The 22,765-nt window shown below is 38.7% G+C and overlaps 1 protein-coding gene across 7 annotated transcripts in view; it reads left to right on the forward strand.

Moving 5' to 3' along the window:
- Positions 1-22,765, forward strand: part of ATP8A2 (ATPase phospholipid transporting 8A2) — a 317,516-nt gene that overhangs the window by 85,049 nt on the left and 209,702 nt on the right. For all 7 annotated transcript variants that reach the window (XM_068181246.1, XM_068181248.1, XM_068181251.1 and 4 more), the window contains 3 exons: positions 614-753; positions 4,059-4,197; positions 10,347-10,411. In XM_068181246.1, the coding sequence (XP_068037347.1) occupies positions 614-753; positions 4,059-4,197; positions 10,347-10,411 (344 nt within the window). The remainder of the gene's footprint in view (positions 1-613; positions 754-4,058; positions 4,198-10,346; positions 10,412-22,765) is intronic.

Genomic DNA, 22,765 nt, shown 5'->3' on the forward strand with positions numbered 1-22,765 from the left:
TAAATTTTTTTTTTTTTGCAGACTCCCATGTTCTCAGTACTGGAACTTTTGTATTTTATGGCACACACTCCTTTTTGCTTGATTTGTGACAGAAAAAGAAATCATTACTTTTCTATGTTAACTTTTGCCAGTAGTCTAATAAATTTGTTTTCATACTTCATGGACCCTCTTCACTATATTGTGCATGTGTAACTCCCGTTGTTTGTGTGAGTTACATTGCTACACTGACGAAGAGCACAGTCTTGCTAAAAGGAAGCACAGGCTGGGCAGGATGCTTGACTAAGTAATATCACCGATCACAGTATGTAGCCTGATCTTTAATATGATGTTTTTAAAATACATGAAAGGCAAGCTTGCTTTCACACTTAGTAAAAAGTTTTTGTCTAATACTCTCTTGATCTCACCAACATTAGTAGCCAAAATGAACTAGATTTGCGCTTTACATTTGTGGAAATCTAAGTGCTTAAAAAAATGTACAGGGAGATTTTTTAACCATGTGTGTTAGAAGCTTTTGTTGTTTCAGCTTGAGGGTTAGAATTTAGCATTCGTTACATATGAATGATTTGATTCAATGTAGTTTTACTGTGGGAAACGGCTGTCTTCTGTTTTGTAGGTCTGAGGACATTGTGCATTGCTTATGCTGATCTGTCAGAGAAGTCTTACAGAGAGTGGTTGAATGTCTACAATGAATCCAGTATGGTTCTGAAAGACAGAACTCAGAAGCTGGAGGAGTGCTATGAGATCATTGAAAAGGTAAAACATACTTTCTTGATCAGATTCCATTCTTGATCAGATGCCGAATCCCTTACATATGTATTTTCCAGTGGAATTTGGGCTTTATACAATGAAATAAACTGTTAATTTCATAGATGAGAAACTGGAGGGATGTTCTTAGATGGTAACCTGTTCAGTCCACAGTTTAAATCTATAAATCTGAGATGAATTTATGGATAAAAAAAAATTTTACTTAAAACCCCTTTTCTCACACTTTTTTTAATCTTCCTGTTTTGTGTAAGATTGTTGTAATTTGATAAAGATAATATGAGGAAATTGTTGCATTGCACTAAGTTCCCCTGTACTAGGGTATGAAGAAAATGTGTTCCTTTTCGTACAGCTGTCAAGTTCAAGGTTTTTGAAGTCTGTTATAGGCACAATGTAGGGCTCGCCAACACCTGTAGGGGCATGGGCTAAAAAAAGGATGAAAAACTGCACTCCATGAAAATTGCAGAGCTCTTAATTTTAGAAGGGGAAAGTAGGTATCAGAGAACCTATTTTGAAACGCTTATCCTACAGTGAACGAAATGTTAAAATGTCATCACTCGGGGCCAGTGTTTCTCTGAGCCTTGTCGGTCCTGCTGCTTTCAGAAGTGCTGGTAGTTGCACTCCTCACCTGCATAGGTTCATACTGTTCCCTCTTGCCCCAGGTATTTAATTTTATTTAGTGTTTTCTTTAAAACATGTTTTGAACTTCATTATCTTTTAAAATAACTATTAAAATACTGCTTAGGTTATGGAGCACTGTTGTTCATTTAAGTTAGTTGGGGCAAATAGAATTAGAGAATGGCCAGGTTTGGAAGGGACCATAAAAATCATTGAGTTCCAATCCTTCTGCTGTGGCCAGGGACACATTTCACTAGGCCGGGTTGCTAGAGCTCCATCCAAGATGGCCTTGAATGCTTCCAGGGATGGGGCATCCACAAAGAGGTCAAGGTTAGGATAGGAGCTAACTTTCAGGCGGTAAGAGAAAAGCTCCAGGAACTCTTTCAGTAAGAACTGAAGATTAGGTCTTCCTTTTCCAAGTCATGCCTGAAATGGTCTTTTGTGTTTACCGTGTGTCAGTAACAGTGTGGTTATCTCATCCTTGGTTCTCTAGGTTTGGGTAGCTCCTTTCAGCTTTCTGCTTCATTCACTGTGGTCTCATACTCATCTTTTTTCACCAAGATGAAAAATGAACATTGCTTTTGCTGTCCTTTAAAATGTGTTCTCAAGCTTTAAGTCATTTTTGGTCATCTACTTTCCTGCCTTTTTCACAATTTTGTATATTTTTTAAGAAAAAAGGGAACACGTGAGTGGATTGTAGAATTGGAGTTAGGAACTATCCACTGTATTCCTTCTTGTTAAAGTTTGCTTGCTGGTCATGCCAAGAAGCAGGCCTTAGAGATAAATTGGCATTTGACTGTAACACAAAATATATTTCTACAGGCTGGATTTTTTTCGTCTCAGGGCTCAAATGAGACCAAGAGAGCTACTTTTTCAGTGTGAGAGCTGAGATTGCTGGATCACAGTATAGGTGCACATGTGGAGGCAAACTTGAACTGACTTCCTTCTGCAACTGTATGCTGGCTCAGAGGGTTTCCTTCTGCAACTGTATGCTGGCTCAGAGGGTTTCAGCAGGTGCAGTGGTAGCTCCCCTGCTCAGGTAGCTCAGCCATGCTGATCCCTTGCTGACATGTGTAACTTGTTAAAAGTGATTTTGGGAAAAAAGACAACCTACAATTGTGCACTTGGATTATGTTTGTAGCCTTCAAATGTTGCTAGCACTGACAGAGCTGGTGTGTCATTGAGAGGCTGTGGAGAACTAAAGCTTAGTGACTTGCATGAGTCAATTCTGCTGCCTTTGCCAGCTGAATCTCTCATAGCAAAAATGAAACTCTGTCAAGGCCTGTAACTAATGCCAGCTTACACACTGTATGGATAGCCATTTGCCCTTCTGTTCTTCAGGTGTGCTTAGACTCATACAAATGGGAGCTGCTTTTAATGCCCTCTCCATGGAATCATGGAAAGGTTTGGGTTGGAAGGGGCCTTTCAAGATGATATCCTTTTACCCCTGCCTCCCAACTGTGGATGGGGACCCCTTTCACTAGACCATGATACCCAAATCTCAATCCAGCCTGGCCTGGAACACTTCTAGGGATGGGTCCACCACTTCTGTGGGCAAACCTGTTCCAGTGTCTCACCACTCGCATCATTAAAAACTCACTTCTTTATGCCTGGACTAAATATACCCTCTGTCAGTTTAAAACCATCACCCCTTGTCTTGCCACTGCTGGCCTTTATTAATTTTTCTTATAAGCCCACTTTTAATATAGAAAGTCCATGGCAAGATCACACTGAAGCCTCATCATTCCCAGGCTGTATAACAGCAACTTGTACTCCTTCTGTTCATTTGTCTTCATTTCTGTTGAATAATTTTAGTCCCTGCAAAGAGTAGAGATATGCTGCCTTTTTCCGTGCAATTTCTGAAATGATACAATATACCTAAACTTATTTCAATTTGTTTTGAGTTGAACATCTTTGCATATGTAAGGAATCATTAAAATGCTTTTAGAGGTAAAATCTGAGTAGACTGTACCTTTTGACAAGGTATATTTCTTAGCTATTGTTTTGCCAGTATTTTTTTTTACTGTAATGTAGCCAAATCTCCTCAAGCAATTGTTTTAGAATTGCCTGAGAATACAGCTAACTCTGTAGTATTAAATTCTCTGTATGAGATATGTATTTCTGGAAGACATCTGTATGCTGATTAGAGATACTTGGATTGATTAATGTTCATACCACTTGTATTACACAAATGTAATGATTAGATCCATAAATAATGGCAATAATTTTTGCTTTGAGTGATTGTATCCAGTCTGTATGTACATTTTAAAGGCGGAAATTAGTTTAAATGATGTAATGCCAAATAATTTTTGTTTTGTGAGCTTAAATATATAAACTGACTACTTATGTTGCTATGGTGATTAGTGAATGGTCTAGTATATATGTTCATCTATAGGCTAACTTTGGACTTTTAGAACTTCAATCAATTATTCTTGAAATGTTGCCATCTTTCTGATCAAAACCACTGTTCCATTCTGTACCTCTTGAAATGTGAATTGTATGCAGAGGAAGTAGAACAGCCACATTAGAAATTTACTGTGGTGTATATTGTTTGTCAAAGTGCAGTATTAGCAGTGAGATGCAACATGCTGTTTTAATTCCTTTTTTGAGTATGTTCCAAACAGAGATTTATCTTAAAAGATTTTGAGGGATTGTTTTCTTTTTTTTTTTCCCTCCAGGATTTGCTGCTTCTTGGAGCTACAGCCATTGAAGACCGCCTGCAAGCAGGTGTTCCAGAAACAATAGCCACACTAATAAAGGCAGAAATTAAGATATGGATTCTGACAGGTGACAAACAGGAAACAGCTCTTAATATAGGTATCCACCATTCTGGTTACTCTGAATTTGTCTGGTGTGTAGCAGGTCACATGCAAGATGTGCTGAGTGGGTTTTTCAATAGAATTGGGCCTGCTGCTTATAGAATGGTTCCTTGGCAGCAGGGCACAACATTGGAGAAGGGATTTTGTAGTGAAGTCTTCACTATGCGTGTCAGGCTATATTCTTTTTTTAAATTATTATCGTTTTGAGGCAGAAGGGACCCATCTGCTCTTGGTTAAATGCAGTTCTAATTGAATGAATATATGTAACTCTGCTTTCTGATGGTAACAGGAGAACTCTGCCAGACTGATGTTTCAGAAACAGTTTTAGAGCTTTTTTTCTTCCTGCCTTTGAATTGAGTTTGGGATACAATGGGAAATAAGGTAATGCAAAGCCTGTATAGTTTACAACATCTTCCAAACCATGTCTGTGAACATAGGTGGATTATTCAAGCTTAAATAACTGACCCTGCTGTCCCCTTACAGCACGTCTATTAGTATACAGTAAAGACTTGCTAAAGGGACATATCCTCATGTAGGCACACCCCTTGTCATGCCACACCTCCCAAATATCCCATCTTTGGCAGTAGAATGTCATGATGCTCTTGTGTTCTTTTTGATCTATTTTTCTCCCTATCATTTGTAAGTCTGCCCAGGGAGGGGAAGAGATGGAGTTGCACTGTTGTGTTCTGACATCTCACCTAAGTAAGTTCAGTTAAAGAGCATTTTAGTTCTCCCAGGAATAGCCTGAAATACACCCAGACCTGTCTGTGTGCAGTTCTAAATGTAAAATTGGTTGCATTATTCTTATAATTAGGGGGTCTTGAAGTCAATAGGAGCTCAAAAAGACTGAATAAATAGCTCCTTTAACAGAAGGCAATATATGCTGTTAGGGTTCCCCAACTGCAATTAGATTTGCAGATTAGTCTGTTTAGATGTACAGGTGTAGGTTAAAAGGAACTTTAACAATATAGGTTGCTTTCTCAAACTCATTCAAGATTCTCTATCAATGATGCTCTGTAAGTGAACTCAAATTATTTTCAGGAAAGTTTTGGGCATTTGTGAGTTTTATTTGTTTGGTTTGTTTTGTGGTTTTTTAAACTTTTTTCTGTTTTGGTTGACTCAGCGAAATTCCATGATACAATCTGCTTGACTAACTAGAATTTTTGTGTGCTTCACATTAAATTTCATGTGTCTTTGTATGTTGAAGGTGGTACCAAGAGGTGGAATAACTTGCTGAACTGATACAGCTGTAGTAGAAATACAGTGGATGGCCTAGGTAGACAATTTGTTTAAGGGTTAGTTATCTGGTTTGAATCACAATCTGCAGATTTTCCTTTCTTTAAAAGCAGTAGATAACTTCAGAAGGGAAACACCATCTTTTGACTAATTAAAAAAATGTAGCTACACATTTAGGTGTAAGTACCTGAAATAAGTTGATATATTAACCAACAAGAGCTACTTGAACACCAGTAAATGAGCTTATTCTGAAGACTGTGAAGGAGACTAACATCCAGCTTTCTTTAAAACTGTTGGTTTGTTGTTTCTTTTATTATAGCAACTTGAGAAGAAGAATAATCTCACTTAAAACTTCTAAATTATCCCTTTGTTTAAGGTACAGTTTGGTAGTAAAATGCTTACTTAATTAGCTTCATGTTTAAGTTGGCTTGACCATAAAGCTTGAAAGTATAAACATGTGGCACTCTTCCAGTTTTTGTGTGTAACCCAATAAAACTGTAATAAGCCTTTAACTTAAAGCCCAATCCATGTGTGCGCTATATGTTTCAAGTATAAATATGCTATCTGGGGAGCAAAAAGTGTTTTCACTTTCTCTTTGTGTTATGCTTATTGACTCTTGCTTGCTCTATGGAGGTGCATGTGTATTGAGGGATATTTCAGCTCTTGGCAGCTCTGTCAAGGAGCGGGAGTACTTTGTTCTTCCAGCTTCCTCTCGATTCTTTGGTTTTCAGAATTTGCATATGTTTTGTTTTAGTTCTGCAAGTGAGGAGAGTGTTCACTCTAGATCATTGAAAATGGGACTTCTAGGTACAGACGCATCTTTAAGCATGACCTGCAAACAACTCTAGAAGGCTTAACTGTGTTCTTGCCGCTTCATCCTTTTCATCAAACAGTCTACAGACTCTGGGTCATCTTTGCCTTTTAGTGAGACAAAACCACCCATGATAAATTTCTATTTGCCACCATCCTGGTGCTCAGCACACTCACCAGAACTGCTGTATCTCCAGCCAATAACTTCTCTAGGAAGAGATTTGTTTTCTGGGAATGGGAGTATAACTCAAGTGTGTCCCTCCCTGAACCATGAATCAGTCCCTATTGTTGAGCTGAATGCCCTTACCTGGGGTGTGCATTGATAGCTGCCTGCAAACACTGCCTTACAGTTGTTTGGGTTTGAGGTTGAAAAGGACCTTTTGAAGATACAGTCCGCCTGCTCCTTCCCTGACAGGGACATCTTTCATAAATCAGGTTGCTTAAAGCTCCATCCAGCCTGACCTTGAACACTTCCAGGGATGGATCATCCATAAATTCTGGTCAACCCATTCCAGTCTTGTTACCCCCATCATAATAAATATCGTCCTTATGTCCAGACTAAACACTGGCCCTTGACTTGCCACTATAGGCCTTGGTAAAAAGTCTTTCTCAGTCTTGATTGTAATTTCCCCTTGTATATTGAAAGGTCTCTCCAGAACCTTCTTTTCTCCCAGTTAAACAACCCAAACTCTCAGTCTGTTTTCAGAGGAGAGATGTTCCAGCCCTCTGATTGCTTTTGTGGCCCTCTTCTGTACTCATTCTAACAGGTTCACATCTATCTTATGATAGGGGCCCCAGGGCTGGATATGATATTCCAGGTGGAGTCATTCACCTTTTCATCATTTAGGTGCTTCTCAGTAGGGCTGCTTTCAGTCCGTTCATCCCCTAGTCTGTCCTGATGGATATTTATGGCTGTTGCAGTACAGATGGGGGACCTTGCACTTGGCCCTGTGGAACTTGATTAGATTGTCACAGGCCCACTCCTCAAGTGGATCGAAGTCCCTCTGGCTGGCATCACTTCTCTCCAGTGTTATTTAGGTGCACCATTCAGCTTCATGTTTTCTCAAGGTTTACTGAAGTTGTGCTTGATCCCTGTCTGTCCCTGGTGTAGATAGCGAAGGACCAGTCTCAGGACTGGCCTGAGGGACACCACTCATTACTGGTTTTCATGTGAGTGTGGAACCATTGACTGTAACTCTCTGGATGCAGGCATCCAGCTGATTCCTTACCCATCTAACAGTACATCCATCAGACCCCTATCTTTTCAGCTCAGAGAAAAGAACACTTCTTGGTGAGCTGTGCTTTGTTTCAGTTCAGGATACAAGCCATGCCAGCACACTTGCCTGTATCGCTATGCAAAGTTTGAACAGGGCATTTGTGCCCTCTCTAAACACAGAGGATAATCATTCTTCCCTCAGATGCTGGATTCTGTATGCCTGCAGTATGAATGTGCCTGTGGGCTATGATCTTGAACTCTGGTTCAAGTAATCTTTCTCCCAGGACACTTAAAGGAAAATAAGTCCCAGAAGTACCTGATTCATCTGCTTCATGGACTTTTAGTCAGACTTTAATTTAAAAGAGCTAGATATTGACTTACAGGTGTGGGTTGACATTTTATACCTGGCTTTGAACCAGCAGTTGATCTTATTTTACTCAGAAGCATTGACAAAAATACTTATCTTAGAGTGCATTTTTGCTTGCCATGTTGGTATTGCCAGTAATAACTATTACAAAACTATTATAAAGCTTAAGACATTTCTAGTAATGCTTTAAAGTTAGTATTTGTACTCTTACAGTTGCCAGCTACTTTGCTTTATAGTAGTGCTAGATTTTAACATAATCTTAGTCCTGAAATTGTACATAATGTATAGATTCCCTATAAACTCTTGTTAGTGTTGACTTGCATTCTCCTGTTCCACTCTTTCTCTTTGTTTAATGTGATGGCAAGATGCAAAATAGCTTCAGTTGCAGGATAAGTTCTTTTGAGTCCATGATTTCCAAGATGCACAGCAGAACAACTGTTTTCCACAGCATTTTTTTTTTCCTTATAGCTTGACTTCTAGAATGGCATCTTGCTCGTTTTGGAAGAGGTGAAGTGAAGCAGTGAGCAGTGGTTTAGAAATTGCAGGTCACTATTGCAGCTGCTGTTCTAATCAAATGCTACTAGAAAATCCTTTTGAATTAGTTATGCTGAATTTGTAACAGCCTACTGCACAAGACTGCTTTAGCCTAGGGAAAGAATAACCCTGTTATGGAGGGAAGTACTTAAATTTGTAATATTCTCTTTTTCTCAATAAAAATGAGCAAGTTTTTTTTTTTTTTTTTTTTTTTTTTTTTTAGCCTGGAACTAACTCTTAAAAATGGCAAACTGACTTGAGAAAAAAGTCAGTGTTTTGTCTGTTACTGTTGAAGGTTTGCTGCTCAGTTCTGTACTACCATCCAGGATTTGATCACAGGCAGAATCAGAGGCTGTCTGCAAAGCTTTCATGTTGTAGGCTGCACATCATTAGAACATATTTTATCCTTTTCCCAACAGGTAGGAGTTCAGTGTCATTCTGTGTTGTTCTCTGAAGCAGAAATTAAACCTAGGCTTGGTAACATATATTAGCAAGGTTTCACTTGATATTCATAGTCCACATAGCTGTGAAATGGAGGAGAAACTGAACTTCTGCAGGTAATCAAACCTGCTGCCTGAGAGTGCCTGGCTATGATACAAGATGTCTTCCTCAAAGGAAGGAGAGGAATTTACTCTCCTTACAGATGTCACACATGCAGACATGTTAACCCTGGATTATACCTACAAAACTAGCCCAATTATAAAATCTCTGTAGCCTGAGGAAATGATTTGCATTGCAATTGATGACCCAATATGGCCTTTCTAAGGTACCAAGGATCCCACAGATAATTTCATGCCTCAGTGGTTCTCTTGGTGTTGTAAGATATGGAAAGAGGCACTTCATCTTTTTACAGTGATTGTGGTGTTCAGCTTTTGAACCTGACAGCCTTGCAGTTGTTCTTTACTGGGACATTACTCTTATACTGCAATACCCTCCAGTCTCCATTTAAGAAAAGTAAGAGATTTCCCAAGACCCCATTTTATTTGATAGGAATTTTTTAAGCCGCTGTAATTAATTTCTATTAAAAAACAGAAATAAAAAATACTTGTATTGAATTTCCTTCTCCCATGTAGTGTAGATGAGCAATAAAAGGTGTGTGCTTCAAATAAAGTAATTCTCTGCTCTATTTTATGAAGCTGACATCACTATGTCAATCCCAAGTAAACTTGCATGAGCTTTTAGGATAATGTGGTAGGGTCAGTCTGATGCAAGTTTGCATTTGTCTCTTGCCATTAATATGAACAGAATTAACCTGTTTATTTGTAAATGATTAAACTTTTTTAAAAATGAGAGGTTTTTTTCTGTCTTGAGAGTTTTTGAATTTTGGTGTCCTTGGAAATGTACAGAACTGCCTTTTGGGTGCTCTTGTTCTTTCATGTCCCAGTCCCACACTAAGAATAATGTAGTCCAATTACCTTCTGTCTATAGGAGTTGGTAGGGGCTCTGAGAGTGTCACTGATCTGTACTTCTTGATGAAGCTCAGAACCTTCCACACTGAGCACTCAGGAGTAAAAAATGCTCATGTAAGCTTTGTGTGGTCTAAGGAAACTGAGTAGCATCAACTGAAAACATGTGTGCACTTCCAGTCATCTGGCATAGATGCAATTGTGCATTTGGATCAGTTCCTGTAATGTGCTGAAGGCAAACCTGCCTTCATGTAGACTTAAAAAAAAAAAATTCATGTAGGACTATAGGCTATATTTACTGCATCCAGTTCACACAGTGTTTTGTTTAATTAAAACATCTCAAATGATGTATTTGAAAATGCAGATAGAATGCAGCCCATGTTTCTAGTAAATCTGTCGCGTTGGAGTGTGTCCTATACACCAAAATTTCCAGCAGTCTGCCTGATAGGAGTAACTGCTCAAAAAATAAATTGTTGTTTGACCTATAGATGCTTATCTTAAGGTTGAACTTGAACCTTAGATAGCCTTCCAAAAAGTAAGTCTTAGTGTTTTATTGTCTTTTTTTTCCCCTCCTGCAGGGTACTCTTGCAGACTCATTTCACAGAGTATGTCTCTCATCCTGGTCAATGAAGATTCACTAGATGTAAGTAAGCAAATTCTGATGTAATTCTTGACAGAAGGAGGTGTTGCTTACAAGATGGAAAGTTTTCAGGCTTCCATATTGAATTTCTCTTGCTTACCCTTAGGGGTAGCAAGATAAACAATTCATGCTAAAACACAGGTGTACTGTGTAAAGTGTACTCCAGAGGTCTTCAGTCACAAACTGTGCAAATAAATCTGAATTCTCAGAATGAGCAACTTGGGTGAATGGGTTTGATTCTGCTGCAAACTGGAAAAAACTGCAGCATGCCATCAGGAATATAGTTAGGTTTTAAGGTATAGATATAAGAGTAATGTTTGAAGAAAACTTGTTTTTTGTTTTTTTTTTTTCTGTCTTCTGTATTGCATGGAACAGTTCTAACCACGCTTGCATTGTGAGCTTGTCTATGTACAGCAGCATGCGAGATCTAAAATAAAAAATGTTCTGCAAATGGTTGCCATGCTCTGCATATATACGCTAAAATTAAATAGAAAAATCATATATTTGTACATGAATCTTCCCAGGAGGTATCTTTCAGTTTTGTCTGTTTCAATGTCCATATCAGTATTGGATATCACTTCAATATCTGATTTATGTTAGAGGTATTTGTAGGACAGATGAAAGTACCTGTAACAGGCAGCATCTGACATTTGCATTTAGAATTGGCAGGTTGGCATTGGGTGGGAGCTGCAAAATCTGTATCTTGGAGTACCAGAGGAGTTACTGGATATCTGCAAATCTGGTTGAAGAGGGTAATACTACTGTGCCAAAATTATCACTGGCTAAAGTGTTATTTTCCAGTTGCCTTGATGTGATTCCAATAACTTTGCGTGTAGAAAACTTTGGTTACAGAATCCAGCTGTAGACTGTATTGGAAATTTGTCAGTAAGCATAAAAATCAGTGGAAGCTTTCAGAACATGAACTTGCACCCCCATAGTGTTTGCCTGTGACACCAATCTGTGTGGTGCAGTCAGCACACTGGAGGGAGGGAATGCCATCCAGAGGGATCTGGACAGCCTTGAGAGTTGGGCCTGTGTGAACTTTGTTAAGTTCAACAAGGCCAAATGCAAGGTGCTAAACTTGGGTTGGAGCAGTCTCAAGTGTAAGTCCAGGCTGGGAGGAGAATAGATTGAGAGCAGCCCTGAGGAAAAAGTCTAGGGGCTGTTTGGACAAAAAGCTCTGCATGACCCAGCAATGTGCACTCACAGCCAGGAAAGCCAAAGGCATCCTGGGTTGCATCCAAAGAATCACAGCTGGCAGACTGAGATGGTTCTCCCCCTCTACTCTGCTCTCGTGAGACCTGACCTGGAGTGCTGTGTTCAGCTCTGGGGCTCCCAATGCAAGAAGCACATGGACCTCCTGGAATGAGTCCAGAGGAGGGCCACTAAGTTGACCAGATGTCTGAAGCACCTCTGCTAAGAAGACAGGCTGAGAGATTTGGGGCTGTTCAGCCTGGAGAAGAGAAGGATTTGGAGAGACCTTATAGCACCTTGCAGAGTATCCAAAGGAGACCTACAAGGGAGCTGGAGAGGGACTGTTTACAAGGGCATGTAGTGATAGGACAAGGGAGAATGGCATTAAGGTGCAAGAGGGCAGGTTTAGATTAGATGTTAGCCAGGAATTCTTTACTGTGAGGGTGGTGAGGCACTGGAAAAGGTTGCCCAGGGAGACTGTGGACTCACTATCCCTGGAGATGTTCAAGACCAGGCTGAATGGGGCTTTGAGCAACCTGGTCAAGTGGAAGGTGTCCCTGCCCGTGGCAGGGGGTTGGAGTAAGATTATCTTTAAGGTCTATTTCAACTCTAACTTTTCTATGGTTCTATGGAAAAAAAAAAAAAAAAAAAAATGGAGAGCCATGGCATATCAGGTGAGAAAAGAAACCCCTTTTTTTTGTGTATATATATGTATATATAGTTGCTGGTCTTTCAAGTGAAGAAAATGTCATATGATACATCATGAATATTGAAGGTGACTGATACTTTAGTTCAGATAACCTGTATTTTTCTAAAGCATGAGTATGAACTTGTGGAGCTTCTGAACTGGTACATCAAAAATGCTTTGTATTACTCTTGCTTTCCATCTCAAGTGAGTCTATGGGTTTTCTCCAAAGTACTCTTAGTGCCATTTTTAATGTAGAATTGGATTTTATATACGGTTAAATACAAAACTTATGTTTTCTTAATAATTGCCTCTAGTTCTTTCACTCTAAGATGTCTTTAAGTACTTTTGTTGCCAATTTTTCAGTATGGGATCTCCATAGTAATATTTATTTTGTGTTGCACCTCTAACAGAAATTTTGACTTCTGTTCAACTTGAGCCTAAAATCGAAGGTTCTCGCATTGAAATTCTTATCATTATATTTAATATATTCCACCTTTGAAATCTATTAATTCTAAAAATGAGTTTTTACAAGATCCAAGTTGAGCTTAGAGCTTTTAAATATTGATACACTTCCTCCTTTGTGCAGTCCCTGTGTGACTTTTCCCTCCCGCTTCTGCTCCTTGGCATGCAGCAGTAGGTGAGATGTGATCGAACAACTGTCTTTGCTTGGTTTTGAGAGATAATTTTTTTTCTAAATCATACACTTCAGGGGAAAAAAATCAATCACATCTGTTCTCATCAGGGAACTCCTGGGAATAGAAAAGACTAATCCCTAGCTTGATTCAGCTGAATTCTTGAAATTTAGCATAATAATCTGCAAATGTCTATCCCTTGTAGACTGTACCACATGCATACATATATTCACTTGTTTTTTCTTTTCCTAATAAAGCTTTTTGAAATGAGAATATTTTGAGCATGAGATTTACTTTGAGTGTAATTCTTGGACTCAGTTTCTGTTTAATTAAATTGGAACACCATAAAGTCGTATTGTGCAGGTCTTAACCTGGAAAAATTTCTTTCATTGGCATCTTGTAGAATTTTGAGTTGTGGGAGCTGTGAGCAAGGTACCTGAAGAAGGGAAGCTGTATGACCAGAGAGCACCTGGCTGGAAAATCTCTAATGAAAGAGGCGATATTACAGCCAAGAAAAGTTGTGTGTGTTCCTCCCCATAAATCCTGTAAAAATAAGAGCTGGGATGTCTATCAGTTGCTTATCACATGGGATTGTATTTAACAGTAGTGGAGGGACCCAGTTCTGAAGCTGTGGGTAGTACTTTGCTGTAAAGCAATCTTGTTGATGTAAAAGAAGCTACACTGTGAGTGTGTTCTACAGAACTCACGCCCTAGGAGTGACAGTCCTGGGTTATACACAGATGTGTCAGTAACAGCAAATTGATACTCCTGTGTAAGAACCCTCAATGCTGGTGTCTCTTGATAAGATATGCCCAAAACTGTAAGCAGAAGGTGGCCTTCCTTGCTTTTCCACTTATTCAGGTATACCTTTTGTATGCTTCACTGTGGGGATGTACCTTTTTGTGCCACCATGGTGTTTTGTAGCATTCTTAAAAAAACAAGCATAGTTTCACAGTGTAATTTGTCATCCATAGTCAGTGTCTAGACTTCCCAAATAGTATCTGCAGGAAAATTTTACATACAGTTATGTTTTACATTCCAGCAGTGAAGAGTGAGGACCTGGTTATTGGTGAGGACCTGGAAAACTTGGTTATTTTGTTGTTAGTTTATTTTAGCTATTCTGTAGGGTGATACTGCTGTGAAGGTTCTGTAAGGAAGATCTATTAACCTTGAGAATATTAGATTTATCCAATGACTTTCATGATCGTCATTCTTAATTGGCACATTTCCTTCCCACACATCTTAGAGTTAAAAAAATAAGGAAATCTTTGACAGGCATCATTATCCATTATATTTAAATACTGATACATCTGTAGATCTGATATTATCTGGGAAGCATGGATCTCTTAAGAAGTAAAGCTCTGACCTAGTCATTGGACTTAGCCATATGCTAGAAATAGCAGGTTTTTTTGGGTTATTGTTTAAAACTTTTTCTAATAACCATTGGGAACTCAGACTGTGTGAGGGAGAGCAACGTGAGCAGAAGGTCATTAAATATAAATTGTTTTTATCAGCACATTTGTCTTTGAGCAGAGTACGGTTCCAGTAGTGTCTTCTGTATTAGACTTCTCAGAAAGATTTGCATGCATTATGACTTACACAGGAAGGGTTTACCTTCACCTACAGAATTTCTTCAGCATATGCACCCTGTAAGTTTTTTATGTAAATGTATTTCAAACTCTCAAGCACAATTACAGGAGACCCTGTCTGTGAAGCTCTGAGAAACTTTGAAGGTGTTGCTTTTGGGATCCTGATTCCGTTGCAGAAGAAGGGATGTCTATGCCTTGTCAGTGATGTCATGCTGATTATTCCCAAAGAATGGGCCTAAAGATGTTGTCAGCTTTTCAGACTAAAACAAAAGTTACCTAAAACTCCAAATGCTCCAAAGCATTGGTATCGTGTGTGCTTCAGCTGTACTAAAAGATAGTAAGGTATGCAGGTACTGCTGGGAAGACAAGAACAAGCCTGGTACTGCTAATGCCATGTAGGTGCTTTGAAGGTTACATCTTGTGTGTTGCACTAGAGAGGAGGCTGGGGCTTTTATCTCCCCTGCTATCATCTGCCCATGTGCATTCAGACTAAGTTAATATTCTGGAAAACTGGTCAATGTGAGCAAGGATCAGCTCCCCTTCAGAGGGGCATCTGCAACAGTTCTCTAGTGCCTTGTGGCTACTAAGTTACTCCAGTCACCACTTGGCCTGTAATTGTAATCAGCTCTTCTGTCTACCGCTGGGGATTTGCAGAGGAAGCTAATAGGAAAACTAGGGAAAGAATACATTTTCTATTGTACAAAGCTTTTACTATTGCTCAAATATCTGTTTTTCTTAGTCTAGAAATACACATCAAGCTAATAAATAGTTACATAAGGAACAGAGTCTAGTAATCAGATAAGTCATCAGAAATGTTAGGTAGAAGGGTTTTAATTGTTTTTTGTTTGTTTTTGAGGAACAAATAGGATATTTCATAACCCCAGGTATTTGCTAATCTGCATAGGAAGTTAATTGTATGGATGTGGAAAATATACAGCTCTTTGTGTGAAAAGCTGCTTTGATTTGAGTGTACTATGTAGAATTATAAATTAAAGAATATTGGTGTTACCTAGACCTGTAGGTTTAAGTACACACAGGGCTGTGTAGCTTAAATATTAGATTACCACTTTTTCAGGAAGTAATACTAATAGGTTTGAGCTGTGAGTGGTGAATGAGTTGGGCTGGTATTTTTGTTTCATCCTGCTTTTCACTTCAGAATTCATTAATGACTGTTCTCCCTTATATGTGGCTCTGTTTTTTCTGTTAGTGTTTTCTGGCACTGTGATAGTTGGTTTGGATGAAGTGGGGGTACTTGGACATGAAGGAATGCAAGGACCCTTAGGAGTGCTAAGAAAAGGTTACTAAATAGCTCTTCTTTCTCTAAGTGGAAACTGGGGTGAGAAGGCTGGGGAATGCTTTTAAAAAACCCAAACACACTGTTTTCTAAGTTACTTTTCCTTTCATATTTTAAGTTGTAATAGAGGTCATTTCTGACAAGAGCTGATTTTAGGCACCTGGTATTTAGCAGATGTGGGCTAATGTCTTGTCCATGCTATAGGACAGAATAGATCATATTACATACAAATAGAAAGGAAGATTTCAGTGTTCCCTGAATTCCAGCTAAAATTTGCTGTCTCGTTTGTAAGAGTTCTCGTATGTTAGAGGAAAATGACTGGAAACAAACACTATTTTTCTTAAAATTGCTGATGATCTTCACATATGCGAAGGCTCATTCAATAGATGATCACAGAGTATTATCCAGTTCTATTGTCTGTTGTGTGCGTAACAATAGAGGGATGGTGAGGGAAGTATCTGTTGGCTTTGAAGATGGGATTCTCTGCAGCATACTGATGTGCTTATTTCTGTTAAGCACAAGAGACCATGAAGATATAAGGATGTGTAATCAAGTGTTAAACGGATTTTTTTTAATGAGACGCTACCCATGAAATGCAGGTTTTTCTGATATTATAGCATGACGGTGTGTTTTTAGGGGAAAAAGATGAAGCTGGTGTCTGATCTGTAGATGAGTTATGGGTACTAATCCTCTTGATTGACATGGTTAATAATGCACATCTGTAGGAAGAATTCAGATTTGTCTTTTCTATTGAAGGGCAAGAACTAAATAGTCCTTTCTTCTTCAGAATACTTTTGTATCTGATCTTTTGCTCTCATTGGAGGAGTTCCTTGGTCATGCAAGTTTGCCTGGGGGTTTTAAGAATAAGCAGTCTTCCTTTCTTGGTGTGGAGCCAGCCTAAAGCAACAGGATTTATTCATCTGCAGTGTTAACTTAATCAGGATAGTAGAGAACTAACTTCTTCAGGGTGACAGGGTATATTGTGATCGTGTATTTGGAAAACAGATACAGGTATCTGTGGTCTTACTTTTGTGGTTCCTATAATACTGACTTACTACTACTTTGTTAAACAATTTTGTAAAGTTCTTTCCTTTTTCATAATAATTAGAGAATCATTCTTGCAACTGGAACTTGATTGCTCCAAGCCTTCTCATCAGTCACATAAAGGAATACATTTCCTTCGCAGGGGAATTGAGGAAAAAAAAGATGTTTTACATCTGGTTGAAGCTAGAAAGTGTCCCACAGAATTTCTATGGGTTGATTGGTCTGTCAGAAACTAGAATTAAGCAGTTCTGCAGCTGTATGAATTTAATACCTGACTAAGTATGTGTTCCCTCTGCTTTTTAACCTTCTGCATAGAGTAGAACCAATCAGAGGACTCTTGTGGAAATCTCTTGGCTTTTTATATAACTTTTTACAATGTTGTAAGCTTTTTTTTTAATAGGAGAATGTGTCAAGGTGCATTTTTTCACTATCTCTGGTTGTTTAACTGACATAGTGATGTTTAGAGGATTAGTGTTGCTCTTTCATATTTACTAAGTGTTTCTAGTTAGCTTACCCTCTACACATCTTAAGTAGTGTTTGCAATGTTTCCTCTCCATATGTTCAAGACAAAACTGATTTGGATATCTTGAATTATCAGCTAATTCCCAAGTCCTGAGTTATCATAACCAATGTTCTAACTGGGCTTAAAAATCACAGTGCTGAAGTGCTAGAGTAGAATGGTTTCTTGGAGAGCTTTGGGAATGAGTGTCAGTCAGAGCTGAGGTGATTCAGTGTCCTCCTGAAGCTTCCATCATGCTGAGTTTTGGTGGTATTCACGTATGCTTGTCGTGTGCTTCGGATTTTCAAGCTAGCCACAGTGAATCTTTCCTCTTGTTTGAAAGATTGAGGAATTTGGTGTCTGTTACTAATTCAAGTTCTTGTAGCTAGAGTATAGAATTCAATGAAACAAGAAGATCTGGCTATTTGTAGAAAGACAAGGTATTGAGTTCTGTGGTATAACTTGGGACCATTTACTGGGCTAATGGTGACTGAAATTTACTGGCTTCAAGAATTCTGTGTCCTTGGGGTGCAGGGGCTGAAGGTCAGCAGTGTGTGTGCTTTTGGATACGGAGTTTAGTAGAACTCTGGGAAAATGTAGATGAATAAAGCCAAATAATGGTTAAGGGGCTTTGTAAGATCTAGGCTGGTACAGTAATATTTGTCTGGATTACAGAATTAATATTTCACAACTTACCTGTAAATAACCTAAGGAAAAGGGGGATGGGTTCGCAGCTTAACTGGCTGATTTTTTTTTTTGAAAACTTGTGCTTTCTTTTCAAGTTATTAAAACTTAATTTGTCTGTCTATAGTAGTTTTAATACTATCAGGTTCTCAAGGGATTTCTAGTTCTGTCCGGGGCTTGACAGACAAAATCTGCAGTTCAATAGACAGAGTTAATAGGTTTAGTAAATATTAATAAAAGAAATCTATTGTATAACCAAATCTTTAGGGAAATTACTGTGGTGGTTTAATTTTAAAAAGGAAACATAATCTTGATGATTTTGTGGTGTTTTCTTACTACAATTATTTTTAGTAATTGAAGTGGGTATCATATTTATTAGATAAACTTTAATAAAAATTTCAGATGTATTGAGTAAACTGACAGGAAACTAAGTGTGTTTTTAAAACTCAAGGAAAAAGAGATCTTTGAAAAGTTACTGTTCACTTCAGGGAATGGTATTTGTTTGACTAGAAAAGAGAAGCTTGCCTAGGGCTTTCTTTATATTTTTATCTTAAAAAAAAAGGTAAAAATGCCAGAAGCAGTCATCATGAAAGCAAATCAGATGTTGTGTCCAGCTTCTCAGTTGAGTGGATACCAGGATCTTTGCTGGGCAACAATTAATGCCACAAAAGTATGATTTGTTTCCAGTTCTTCCTAGAACTAGAAGCAGCGAGATGCGAGCAGTGCAGCAGCAGTGGTACTCTTGCTTCCTGAGCTGCCTGTGGATGTCCAGGAAATGTCTGCACTAACTGTATATGAGAATAAAACATTTCAGTTATAGGGACTAGCATCAGCCAAATTAAAACTTTGTCAATTTTTATGTAGAGATGAATTGTAAATTATTATTATCTGAAATGGTGTTGTACAGCCCTAGTTTATAATACATTATAGAGAATTTCAAGTCAAACAAAACCAACCCATCTATGTATGGGCTGCCCTATGCCCTCTAAATGCATTTTGCCATGCAGTCATTCCTGACAGTGGCAATTGCCAAGAAATACTTGTCAATGTTTTGTTGCTTTTAAATCTGCAAGGAATAAACAAGCCTCCCACTAGGGGAAGGGATAAAATAGGTTACCTGTGGGAGTCTGGCAAAGTATAGAGTAGCTGGAGGAAGATTTACTTTCTTCTGTGGTTCACTACCTGATATTAGCAATTTTATTGAAACCTTTAATGCAAGTAGAGTATTTTTGAGAAGCCGAGTAAGACAGTGGAGAAATCCAGTGTGATGGTTTTGGAGGGAGCAAAGGCAGCCGGTAGTTTAGTTTGTTGGATGGGATTTTTTTGTATGAGGGAAGTATGTGAAGCTTCTTAAGAAATAGAACTTATTTAGCTACTTGAGATTACAAATAAAGTAGATCTTGTGACAGATCATTTGATTCATGCTTGTCCAGCATCCACATGAACCTTCAGTAAGAAAATCTGCAAATCAGAGAGCAAATTCTTGCAGAAAGTGTCAGAAAATATGTTTACCAAGAAGGAATTGTTGCTATCTGTCAATATACTGGGAGCTATGGTGCTGTGCTGAAGGCAATAAAAAGTTGTTTCTGTAGATGTTGTACGGGAGTGTAGTAGAGTTACCTCCCATGAGCATAAATATAATATAAACTCTTGTGGTAGTCACCTGGAGGAAATTCTCAAACTAAATATTTTTGAAAACAGTGGTAGTCATGTAGGACCAAGCATGCATCTAGCACATATTTTAATTTTGTGAGAGACAGAACACTCCTACTTAGACTGCCTTTATCTCTGCACTTGGAATTAGTTACCCTGCCTATCCACTGACCTAACCTGCTGTGCATTGTCTAAATCAGTGAACATAAAGTCCTGCAGTGCCTCTAGTTTTCATTACAGAAGCCTGTGCTAAATTGCCTGGTTTCTTACTTGGATTTTGTGTTTTGACACATGAATTTTCACACTGTCATTATTGCTGGAAGAAAAATGTTTGCTGTGGGGTTTTGTCAGTTTTTTTGTTTGGTTGGTAGTTTGTGGGTATGGGTTTTTTTTTATTCTATTGAGACTCTGAGCACAGTCTGCTGTAAAAATGGCCAGTGTGGTTTTAAGACCATGTCTGCTGCCTCGTAATGCAATTTTAATAACCTTGAGTTTGGGTTCACGTGTGCAGTTGGCTGGTTACAATATTCTTTTCCAGTAAGCATTTTTGAAACATAACATGCTTTATGAGCAAAGGTTAACTAGGGCCTGAAGGAAGCTCAAAGCAGCAAGATACAGATGTGTTTGTAGCAAAGGAGGCCACTAGCCAAGCCCAGGATAATTACTGCTACATATTATTTAAAGATATACCCTTTGTTGTTCAGCTCTGCTAGTGTCTTCCAAAAGATGGAGTTCTGCCCTAACTGATTTCAATGTCCAAAGTCATTGTGGCTAAATCCCTATTTCCCATGTGGTATTTCAGTTCACATAGTCAGAAAGGCAGCCTGTGTGATACAAGAATGAATATTTTGGTCTGGGAGTTGTGAACTTAACTATGTGTTTCTCTGCAATGGTATTGAAGCTCTGAAAATCTTTATGGTGCTGTCTTTTGAAATAGTGTATTTGCATAGCATTTTTAATAGGTGAATATGATCATCTTGTCAGCTGACGGAGTAAGCTTTGGGAGGAATGCAGTGTCTGGATACTTGAGGGGCTAGGATGAATGGGGCTCAGCATCTCTCAGATGCAGGGGTCTTGTATACAGTCTAAAAAACTGCTTATTTTTGGTATTTCTGATTCTTGTTAGAATTCATTGCCCCAAGTAAAGCATTTGTTGCCTTGGTTGGGAGAAGGCTTTTATGGATTTTGCTTTATATCTAAAGTATTAAATTCCTGAAACCAGTTGTTACATGACCTTAAGATTGTATAACATTAATACTATTTCAATGAGTAATTATTTGTTTGGGAACTCTCCCATAATTTATATACAGTATTGGAATTTCAAGATTATTAAAAGAGCTGTATGAAGTTGTTTGAAAGCTGTCCTTAGTGTCTGGTATCAGGACAGCTCTTAGAGAATGTCCTTGGATGTAACTCATCAGTCACTGAACCAAGCGAGTACATCTCACCTCCATTCCTCTCAAAAGCACTACCTGTCGTCTCCTGTGTAGCTTTGAAAGTATGAAGACACTAAACTGTTCACTGAACACACGTAATCTTTCAGATTTGCAGTGTGTCTGGAATTTCAGTTCTGGCTGAACTGTGGCTGGTGAAGAAACTGCCTTAAACTTGTGATGTGATGGCAAGGGCAAATAGCCTTTTAATGTCACCTCATGTAGTATTAAATAGGACTGTGTTTAGCAAAGGCCATTTTTCTATTCCTGGAAGTGCTTGAAATGCTCAAGACTTTTTTTTTTTTTTTTTTCCCCAAATAATCTTAACTAAGAAAATGACTAGGGAACAGCTGAGTGGTGGCTTTTGCTTCCTTTGATCTTCAAGGAGGCCAGTGGCAAAGCTGCCCTTGTTTCTGCTTGTTTCCTTTTCCACCACTACCTAAGAGTGATGTAAGGCCAGAGCATGACCAAGCAGTGCCTCTCTGAAGCTGCTGTCAGGAGATGTGTGCTTGTTCATGTACATCACCCTTCCCTAAGGGTATAGCCTGTGCTGAGAAGGTAATGTTATTTAAGGGAGGCAAGTAGCGTAAAATAATCTCGGGCTGTTGGCTGATATTTAGAAAGATCTTGATGCCATGTACCATCATCTCTTATAAACCCTTAGCTTTTCATGTTTTATCATGTTTTCACGTTTCTGTGTTATCATGTTACAGTCACATTTTAAAAACCCTCTAGATAGGCTTCAGGCTCTTTAGGAGCCTCCAGCCATTCAATTTCATCATTGAACCTAGTCTCTTCTGAGTAGTTGAAGCTGTGGTAGAGGAGCAAACATTTTTTATAAGATAAGCACAAAATTTAAATTGGCTTTAGAATTTAAGTAAAATTCAGTATAAAAAGTGACAATTGTATGGCAACTTCTGAACTGCCGGTGGGGAGCTGGTCCATGGACCCCACTAGCTGGTCCAGGCCCCACTTTTCCAGACACTTGAGGAGGTGAGGGGAGGCTGTGTCCTGCTGCTGGCTCTTCATGTGCCATGTGGCAAAGAATGGGCTGGAGGAGCTGCCTGCCGTGTGCCTTGCTTCAAGGGTAGAACTGAGGGCAGGAGGAGGGGTTTGGGTCTGTGTCACATCTAGTTTGTCATTGCTGACATATCTGCTGCCAGTTATTTTAAAATTAATTGTTCAAAGAATGCTTGTTTATATTTGCTTTTTCAGACCTTTTTATTTTTAATATAATTGTAGAATGGTGTGAGTTGGAAGGGACCTTAAAGATGTAGTTTCAGCCCCTTCTGCTGTGGGCAGGGGTTCCATTCCCTAGATCAGGTTGCTCAGGACCCCATCCAACCTGGCCTTTATTGAACATGACTGGGGATGGGGTTTCCACAAGCTCTCTGGGCAGCAATTTTTGTCCTTTTGTCACTGTAATCTGCTGTGCTCAAATTGCAAGACAGAAGGATTACATTTCTTCTGGTGTTTTGAAGGTAAGTAGCATTGAGCATGAGTTGATCTTGGTAGAGTTCTATTAGCAAATATAATCTTCAGACTTTCTCTGACAAAATTGTTCAAGCTGGACAATCTTGAAGTATTTACCTGATGTTACTGTTGTGAAGTACTAATTTTGTAATCAAAATGCAGCAGAAGAATTTA

Source organism: Anomalospiza imberbis, chromosome 2 (genome assembly GCF_031753505.1).
Source record: "Anomalospiza imberbis isolate Cuckoo-Finch-1a 21T00152 chromosome 2, ASM3175350v1, whole genome shotgun sequence".
Classification (NCBI taxonomy): domain Eukaryota; kingdom Metazoa; phylum Chordata; class Aves; order Passeriformes; family Viduidae; genus Anomalospiza; species Anomalospiza imberbis.